This window comes from Rhinopithecus bieti, unplaced genomic scaffold (genome assembly GCF_001698545.2).
Source record: "Rhinopithecus bieti isolate Rb0 unplaced genomic scaffold, ASM169854v2 scaffold_51780, whole genome shotgun sequence".
Classification (NCBI taxonomy): domain Eukaryota; kingdom Metazoa; phylum Chordata; class Mammalia; order Primates; family Cercopithecidae; genus Rhinopithecus; species Rhinopithecus bieti.
In genome coordinates, this window is record NW_016820879.1 from 224,020 (window position 1) to 234,555 (window position 10,536).

At 34.2% G+C, this 10,536-nt stretch overlaps 1 protein-coding gene across 1 annotated transcript in view; it reads right to left on the minus strand.

The window, feature by feature from the left end:
• Nucleotides 1–10,536, minus strand: part of LOC108520592 (centlein-like) — a 296,774-nt gene that overhangs the window by 11,550 nt on the left and 274,688 nt on the right. Inside the window, 1 exon segment of the mRNA XM_017860004.1 lies at nucleotides 7,993–8,070. Within this exon segment, the coding sequence (XP_017715493.1) occupies nucleotides 7,993–8,070 (78 nt within the window).

Below are 10,536 nucleotides of genomic sequence, written 5' to 3' on the forward strand. Positions count from 1 at the left end.
TTTTTTTTTTTTTTTTTTTTTTTTTTTTTTTTTTTTTTTTTTTAAATAAGTAGAAGAGTACACTCTAAAATAATGATAAAATGCGTGGCATAGTAGGCTGGGCACAGTGCCTCACATCTGTAATCCCAGCACTTTGGGAGGCTGAGGCAGGCAGATCACCTGAGCTCAGGAGTTGGAGACCCGCCTGGGCAACATGGCAAAACCCAATCTCTGCAAAATGTAAAAAAAATTAGCCAGGCATAGTGGCATGCGCCTGTAGTCCCAGCTACTCAGGAGGCTGAGGCAGAACTGCTTGAGTCTGGCAGGTGGAGGTTTTGGTGAGCCAAGATTGCGTCATTGCACTCCAACCTGGGAGACAGAGCAAGACTCTGTGATCCCCCCCCAAAAAAAAATTTGGCATAGTAAATACACAAACTAGTTACAGACTTTTATTATCATTATTGAGTATTATGTACAGTACATAATTGTATATGCTATATTTTTCTATGGGTGGCAGCACAGCAGGTTTGTTTACACCAGCATCACTACAAACAAGAGTAATGTGTTGTGCTACCACCTTAGGATGGTTACAGTGTCACTTGGTAATAAGAATTTTTCAGCTCCATTATATCCTTAGCAAACTAATGCAGGAACAGAAAACCAAATACTGCCTGTTCTCCCTTATAAGTGGGAACTAAATGATGAGAACATATGGACACAAAGAAGGGGAACAACAGACCCTGGGGCCTATTTGAGGGTAGAAGGTGGGAGGAGGGACAGGATCAGAAAAAATAACTATTGGGTACTAGGCTTAGTACCTGGTTGATGAAATAATCTATACAACAAACCCCCATGACATGAGTTTACCTATATAATAACCTGCATATGTAGTCCTGAACCTAAAATAAAAGTTAATAAAAAAAGAATTTTTCAGCTTCATTATCATCTTATGGGGACACCATTGTATAGTGTGGTCTGTCATTGGCCCAAATGTCCTCATGCAGTGCATGACTGTATTTACTCTACAGTAGGCAATGGGCTAGACATCTTCTGGGGAGACTAGTAGCAAATCTAGCAAAAAGATATGCTTTTAAAATAAATTAAAAATAATTAAACATAAGAAATCACTAGCATTCTAAGTTTGAGTTATTTTCCATGTATTTTCCCTAGGCCTCGAACTGTTATTATCCTTTTCAAGGGTGACAAAACACTTTTACAAGGGATAATGCATTTTGGCATTCATTATTTTGTCATTCCAAGTCTGTCAGGTGGTATTTTTTCTATCTTATAGTTGAAGATATTGAGTTAAAGAGGCTTTAGTTACTTGCTTTGAGCTAACTTCTTCACATACTAGCGTGAAGACAGAACGCAACCCCAGGTCTTCCGACTATAAGCCATTGTAAGTTTACTGTGCAGAGAGAGTTCTGGTCAATATAAGGAGAAACTGAATGAATCTCAGGCATGTGATGCTGAAAATGGATTTCTTCAGCAGTTACTGAGTTTCCTATTATTCCACAAGGCAGAGCTCATGCTCTGGAAGAATGGTTGGCTTAGATATTTTACAATGCAAACATTTTAAGTATGGGGTTTTGATTTTATTACACATTGTGCTTCATGTATCTTGTTCTATTTTCTGCAGTCAAGGAAAAATCTAGTTCTAAATCTAGATGAAAAATGTTCTTGCTAATATCTCTCGAAAGTTACAAAAAACAGAATAGGTGACATTGGATGGGCTTTTCAAGGTGCAAGAATATGAGTGATTTTAATGCTTCTCTGGGTAATCCATATTTTTAGGGCACAATTTACTGACTTTTTGTTTTCCCTTAGCATGGTATAGGAGGTAAAAGATAACTCACTGTGCTCTCAAGGAACTTGTCTATCTAGGAGACAAAACCGTCCCATACTATATTTGACTATACCAATTTGGCTGTTATATTAATAAGAGTTTCCTAATGTTTTGGAAATCATAATGAAAATGAATATTACCTGTGTCCCCACATATACTGACTATAAATCCTACTTTAGATTTTTTTAACTGTTTTATCTTATAGAAATGACAAACATTTTATCATTTGAATCATTTTTAAGTCACTTACTCAGTGGCATTAATTACATTCATGTTGTTGTGTAACCATCGCCACCTCTATCTCTAGGACTTTTTCATCTTTCCAAACTGAAATTCCGCATATATTAAACAATAACTCTCCATTCCCCTTGTTCCACCAGCCCTTGACAGCCACCATTCTACTTTCTGTCTCTATGAACTTGACTAATCTCAAACAAGTGGAATCAGAGTATTTGTCCTTTTGTGTCTGACTTATTTCACTTAGCAAAATGTCTTCAAGGTTCATCCCTATTGTAGCATGTTTCAGTACTTCATGCCTTTTTAAGGCTGAATAATAAATTGCACACATAAACCACATTTTATTTATCCATTCATTTATCGGTGGGCATTTGGATCATTTCCATCATTTGGCTATTTTGAACAATGCTGTTATGAGCATTGGTGTACAAATATCTGTTTGAGTTCCTGCTTTCAATTCTTTTGGAGATATACCCCAAGGCAGAATTACTGGATAATACAGTAACTCTATGCTTAATGTGTGGAGGAACTGCCATAGCGTTTTCCACAATAACAGCACCCTTTTACATTATCATTAGCAACATACAAGTGTACAATTTTCTCTGCATCCTAACACTTATTAATTTCCTACTTTAGAGTTTAAGCCTTTTAAAGACATGAATTGTCCCATTTGTTTCCCATGCTGACTAGCACTTTTACATACTATCAGTACTCGATAAAAGTTTGTTAAATAAATAGTATTACTAACTTCAAATATATACAGCAATTGCATTAGCTGTTAATAAAGAACTTCCAGGCAGAAATCTTTTTATATTTGGTTGAGACTTAATTTTAGAATACTGGTTATAAACTTCTTTGTTTTCCTATAGCATAAGAATATATATTAGGGGAGATAAAACTACACGAAGAAAACAATAAAATGAGAAAAAAAGAAAAGGAGTTACATGAAAAANTGTGGGTTACTGAGTGTGTAGGCTTATATAGATGAGACAGAGTGAGTGTGTGAGTATGTCTGTTTGTGAATGCGTTTGTTATAAGTGCAACACAGGAAACAACTACAGAGTAAATGGCTTCAGAGCTGCAAGGAGAAACTTTCAGTTAACCTTCAGGCTAGTAGTATATTCTATTTACAAAAGCCAGGGAGATTTATAAAACCCTTCCCACTGCCACACTGCAAGGCATTCTGTAGAAGGTAAGCATATTTTGCAGAGAGGACACTGGGGAAAGTTAGCCATTTTAAATTTCAGCATTTGCAAGATCTCAAGCAACTAATAGGAACAGGGATATTTAAAGGTAAAGAAAAGCCACTGATCGACGTCTGTACTTTAAATTCTCCAAAACTAAAGGCAAAAAGACACAATTTTTGATATAGTTCCAATAGAATAAAATGATCTATACAAAGTGGACTAAAATGGACAAAATGAAACCTAAAAAAGAATTAGCAAATAACAAAGAATAAAGCTACACACCATAACATCAAGGACACATTTTCTAGCCATTCATGTCTAAGGATATTTATAGAAATCTTAGTAAAGACCCACACTCTGGTTATAACTATGTATTATTTGTTTTATACATATATACATATTTTAATATATCTACCCATAATTCTACTCAAGTTAACTACCTATTACATTTCACAGTTTATACATTTTAACTATTTATTGTCCTCCATCCCCAGAAGTGTAAATTCTATAGGAGTAGTGAATTTTTATCTCTTTTATTCACTGCCATATTCTCCAAACCTGAAATAATACCTGGCACATATTTTTTAATGATTCCAGAGCACAGGCTCAGCTTAATTTCCACTAATTATTTTCATTGCCTTTATAAAGTCACAAGAACAAGGGACTGTTTTAGGTATCATAAAGGCCTAAAAATAACCTTTATTATAATTTTAATTTGGGGGATCAGAATAGGCAGAACAGATAAACACTGTCTTGTAGTGGGCAAAGTTTAAAAAACTGACTCCTTGTTTGGATATGAGAACAGGTAAGACCAATTAGAGTATAAAGGTGGGACATCTCCTTATGTGTCGACTGAAAAGAAACTACTGAGTTTGAAATAAAATCATTTATATCATTTACTCATATTTACAGCCACTAGACAGAATTCAAGTTCAAATGCATTTAAAGAAATCTCTGCTAATGGTGGGGGGCACAACACTTGTGAAATAAGCAATTTATTAAATTTACTTTTAAATGTATTCTTTTTTTCTTTTTGTAATATTTTCCATTATCAAGGAGTTAACTGTTTTAAGTGGAGACATAATTCACATAGCAAAACCCACCATTTTAAAGTGTATAAATCATTGATTTTTAATACATTCGCAAAATTGTGTAGCCATCACTAGTAATTCCAGAGCATTTTCATCATCCTCAGAGAAATTCTATCCATAAGCAGCCATTCTCTACATGCCCCCAGCCTCGGCAACCACAAACATACTGTCTATAAATTTGCCTATTTTTACATTTTGTATGAATGGAATCATACAATATGTAACATTTTATGCCTGGCTTTACTTCTTTTGTTTAACTAAGACTGCTTTACCTCTTTTGTTCCCTAAACCTCTAAAGATATTATTATCTTTCTCTCCTCGTGTAGTATATTAAACTCACCCATTTTTTGGTTCCCACCCAGACCCCTTCATCTAATCTCATTACTGCTATCTAGCCACTCATTATAATGTAGATCACATCTGTCTCCTGCCTTTCTATTACTATGGCCAGGCTGTATCCAGACTCTCACTGCCCCTTACCTAGAACACCTTTTTGCTCCCAGTCTCCTCTCTCCAACCATCCTACAATGTTGCTCTTAAGCATCTTTCTAAAGCACAACTCTGATTACATTCCTACCCTGCTCAAAAGCTTTTATAATTTGGTCCCAGCTCACTTTGCCCATTTCTATCTTACCTCCCACTCCCTAAACTACAGACAAACTAATTTTGGTGGTTTCTCCCATCCTACTTTAATTATCAATTTGCTTGTTTGTCTCTGCCATAAATTATAAGTTTTAAAAAATATATCAGTGTGAAAAGAGAGATTTATACAAATAAAAATGTTCAAAGAAATTAAAGGCAGCTATGGCATAGAAAGATAAAAGTAGACTTAGTAAGATTTTTTCAGTGTGGTTACTGAAATCTAGAAATTACTAGAAATCTCTGGGGACAAATATAAGGTGCAGAGAAATGTCAAATATCAAAAGTTACCAATAGCATCACAACTACTTGAAAGAATGACATATATTTGGGTTCTGTATCAAATATATATAAGTTAAAATTTTAGACCTTTTAGTTCTCATGCACTTGTAGCTAACAACAGCAGTAGGTATCATATTATTATTAGTTCCACACTACCACATGGAAGAACAGCTTTTTATTTTGTGGTGAATATTTTATCAATATGACATTCTATCAAACAAAAGCAGAAAAAAATATTTTTTTAACAGAAAGCAATTCTCTGGCCCAATCAAACAAAAGACAAAATCACAGGGCCAAATTCGCCCTCATAATCTCAGGATTCGATCACATACAGCACCTAACACACAGACAGGACATAAAAGAGAGGTTTTCCAATAATTTTGTCAAAATAGTTGAATAACAAAACATCAATATTGGACGAGTTAATACTTTTTAGAAAATATCTTCAGTTATCCACAATGTGAAGATGATGTAAGCTCATAGGAGGTATAAGCCATAAACTAAACAAAACATATGAATGAACATAATTACACTTTTGCCCACACAATCCTGTGAGTGTAACTCAGACTCTAAAAAAAACTGGTGGGCAAAGAAAACCTTTTCTAAAATTCAGGACAAATATAATTGCTCGGATTGAGAGAGAAGAAAAGTAGGCTAAAAAAAAAGATGTATTCTATTTTATAGATTTTTCTCTTGGGTGTAATTATAAAGCGACACTCAAGTGCAACCAATGAAATACCTATTTTTTCTCTCACAAAATTCAAAGACATCAGCAAAACCACCTATGTCGGTAATAAAATAAAAGTCTTTGACTTTTAAATGTTATCATACTGTCACAGTGGAATAAAATTAGCTTGAAAAATGATCTAAAGGCACATGATGCAGTTCATTATGTATAACAGCAACAGCAGCGGTTTCCCAGGGTTCATAAAGGCTGCTCCATTAAATTTACCTCCAGTCAATAATTAGGAGTCCACAAATAAACCTGGGCAATTAAATCAATACTGCCTGGCAATTATATTCCAGAGTCCAGGCTCAGTGGCACAAAAAGGCACTATATCAAGCTGCAGTATTAAGCAGTCTGATGCCATTTTCAACAGGATTTTTTTATACTTACTGGACAGAATAAGCATACATTCAGCTAATGTAGAATGTATGTATATACCTCTCCATGTGTTAACCAAAAAAACTCAGGTCCAGTGTCGGTACAGTTTTAGCAAAATTTAACAAAGCTTTATACGTATAGATTTATTGTTTTTATAGTCATAATTGATGATAAAATTTCTAATTCAAATAAATACAGGCCATATTTACAAAGTGAACATTTTAAAATTCATTTAAAAGTTTATTTTTATCATTTTCAAGTTGAAAAGAAAAACCTCATTACAATCATTATTGAATTCTTTGGTATGCCAGCCACTGAGCTAGGTTCTGGGAGTACCACATGATTAAGAAACGGCCTCTGTTCTCAAAAGCAAGTAGTCAGTGTAAAAGGCCTTGTCTAGCACCTGCACATCTACACTTACACAACTTTAAGCAAATGATTTTTAATTGCCTACTGTTATTAAAGTGATTCCAGACAATGTCTCAAAAATATATCAAACTGATACTAACATGAATAGTTTATATACTATTTACTTATTCTTGACTTTACCAAAAGCACAGAAACTGATACTTGTTAATATAAATGTAAAATAATTGCATTTAATATCAGTTTCTATTTTTAATCTTTACACAGAAACATTTAAAATTACTTTCCTAAAATCACAGGACAATTTTTGGGGTACTTAGACAAATATGTTTTGGCTTTTATTTATTCCAGTCCATTTAAAAAACAAACAATTAGGTTGAGCCAAAAGAACTATAATGAAAAAGTTTTAGAATACATTACATGCTGTCAGTGATGTCAAAACAAAAGCTAGCTATGACTAGAAAAGCAGGGCTCTCACCTGCCAATAAACTGCCCTTGATCACTTACAAGAGGGGTGCATCCCAGTAGACTATATGTGTATTAAAAAAATACTTGAAAGGGAAGAAAAAGTATCACACAGGTCACAGCAGCAGTCTCAATAGACCCCTCAGGGATTTCAACTCGTCTTGGCCTTGTCATCCTCTATGCAGCTTTCCACTCGGCCCAGAAAACGTCGATAGGAAAATGTTTGAGGGGCCTCTGGTGGAAATTTTTTCATTCTTTCTGCATTGACAGGATGCCAAATCAATATTTACTTCCCACTAACAAGCTGCTCGAGGTCTCAGTAGAAAATATTGTAGAGAATGCGGGAAGACACAGTAATAAACAGCTGTCTGGCTGTGAGGAAAACATGAATTGACTGGAAACAGGTCCATAGTAAAAGGTCACTGAAACCCATGAACTCCTCAGGTGTCCATATCAACTACTAACTTTAAAGACACATAATAAAGAATCTCTTTTCCTAAGAGGTCTGAGAGAATGGATCCTTTTCAGTCTAGCAAGCACAGAGGTTGACTCAATAATTTAATTAATGCATTTGCTGAGACCCATGTTGGCTCTATCCCAAGGCATTTGTTTCATTTGTTAAGTCTAAAAGCACAAATAGAGGGTTAACTTTCCTTTCTACCTATTGGAACACTTCTTTACCTAACAGAAGTAAATAATGGGGTAGTGTTTACAAAAAGTTAGACATCTGGTGAAAGTGTAAGGCTTGGAATTCTTATTTAGAAGTTTAATATACGAAACAGAAAAATGAAACACCTGTCCTTCAAGAAGTTTCTGAATGTACAACATCCATTCCTTGTCATTTTCAGCATCAATTTTGTTTTTTTCAATTTCCTAAAGAAAAAAAATAGAAACATTGGTGTTAATGAAATTTATATGAACTTGTTTATACTATTAGATACTGAATAAATCTAGAGTAATATCAGTAGAATTACATTCAACAAAGAACAGTCTGTCATCTCAAAGTAGTAATATTTAAATCCATGCTCTTTAAAATTTAATTTATAGATACATACTACGGAAGATATAGCTATATTTATATATTTCAGGGTAATTCAGAAATATTTAATTTCTACCTTCACAGTGGAGCTCAAAGTAGGGGCTAATATGGGGGTGAAAGCAATTAAAGTGAAAAATAAGATGGAGTTATATAAAAGAATCATTTACAGGTGACCCTCGTGAGATAACACAAAACTTAATATTCCAAAATCTGACTTGTCAGCAGATAACTAAGGAGTAATTGTTATCATTACAAACAGAATAGAACATGGCATGACTCTGGTATATTTAAATGCTTGTTGATTCAAACTATCCAATAATCTACTGATAGGCAAGGGACACTCCAACTTAAAGTTCTGTAGGTCACAAAGTATTTTCAGCCCATCAATTATCATGATAGAATATTTCTGGAATTGAAATGTATTCACATGTACAGTTGATGATTCACTTGAAATTGTAATTCAGTTTACAAAAAAAAAAAAAAAAATAGACTTTCCAAGAAGAGAAGGGTGTGAGAAACTATTATTTGTTGAAATTTACTGTATGGCAGGCATCATGCTAGGCACTTCAGATAGGCCATCACAGTTTCTGATGTGAATTTACTACAGTTCGATATAGTGTAAAGAACATAAATCAGGTGATCTGGGCCCTGCTTGGGCAAATCCTTGGACCTCTGGAAGATGTCAGGATCAGTCTACAATGCAATCTAGTAAATATATCAAAATGTACCTACCCCTCTTAGAACAGTGTGTTTATATCTCTTTCAGGAGGGACTTGATTTAAGAGTGTGTGACATGCATGTTACAGTGCTGTGTACTCTGTCTTCAGACTCCACCTGCTCAGAGGCAGAGGTGCCATTTATTCACAGACGTGCACCATCTAGTCTTTGGGGCTATCAAGAGAGATCCTTTTCTAATTCACATACTCAAAGAGGACAACTTTTCTGATTTGTTCATTCAAAGAGGGTTTTTTTTTTTGCTAATTTGTTAGCCCAGAGAATGCATCATTTTAGAGATTACTTGGTCTTGAAAACCTGGTGGTTCTGTGTTCTAGAATATGTACATGTGTTAGCATCACTGCATGTGTGTATGCGTAAACACATACATGCAAACAGCCATACTCACATGAGACACTGTGCTAAATCTGTGTGTTTTAAAATTTCTAGGCAACAGCAGAGGCCTTACCCTTAAATTTTTATTAGGTTTCTCATCAATCAACATATTTTAATTAAACACCTATAATAAGGCTTAGTTAACATCCTTGCCAGAAATAATATTACTCCCATGTGTCTTAAATTTGGTACTATATGTGATATTGTTCTTATACTTCAAAGTTTAGAATTTGATAGAAAGTCGCAGACGTTTTCGCATAGCTGCTGAACACAGAAACTGGTAATTCACCCATTGGATGAAAATAATACCTGTAGGATTCCTTTTAACTATATCTAAGGATTCTGGATAGTTCAAAAATCTTTACATATTATAGATTTGCTCTATTCCAGAAGATCTTTCAGAAGCTGATGAGGGGGCCAGAGGATGATCTCATACAGACACCCAAGTCTATCATTGAACAAATATGTGTTGAGAAACTGCTAGTGCCATCATCTTTTAGCATTCTGAAGGATAAAAATCTAATATTCATGAATTAAAGCTCAGAGCCATAGTAGGACAGGAATGAGCATCCTACACATGTTTCACAAAAGACTGAGTGGTATGAGATTCTGCTGTTTATGAGGCAGTGACTATGTCAAAAATGCAGTGTCTTTCCCAGGAGGTGTGAAATGCTATTAAAGACTATACCTGTATGCATATAAATTCACTCAGACAGAAGTATTTTACCCAATTTTAAGCAATAAATATTTTTCAACAATATATTTTCAAAGCGTATATTGGTGAACAACAATTTTGAATTTAGCTATGAAAGCCAATAGATTTGGCACTTTTTAAAAAATCTCACAAGGAGAAAAAAACTTCAAATCAGTGGAGACTCAGCTTAACTAAATCAATTTAAGCTAGCTTAATTAAGTATACTGGTTTTCATGATATATAATATGATTAAATTAAAGAAAATGGAGGATAGGAAAGAATAGATGAATTGAATAACAAGCAATTTGAAAGGTTATAAGTACCAGCTTATTTCTATATTATACAGTTCAATTTCTTTAAAGGCTTTTTGAGTTGGTTAATACTTGATGTGCATCTTTCATTGGCACTTTAACAATCTTACCATCACTAATACTATCTTAAAGATGAAATTCTGAGGTATAAAATGAATAAAAATGCGTACTTAAGTCCAATGTGT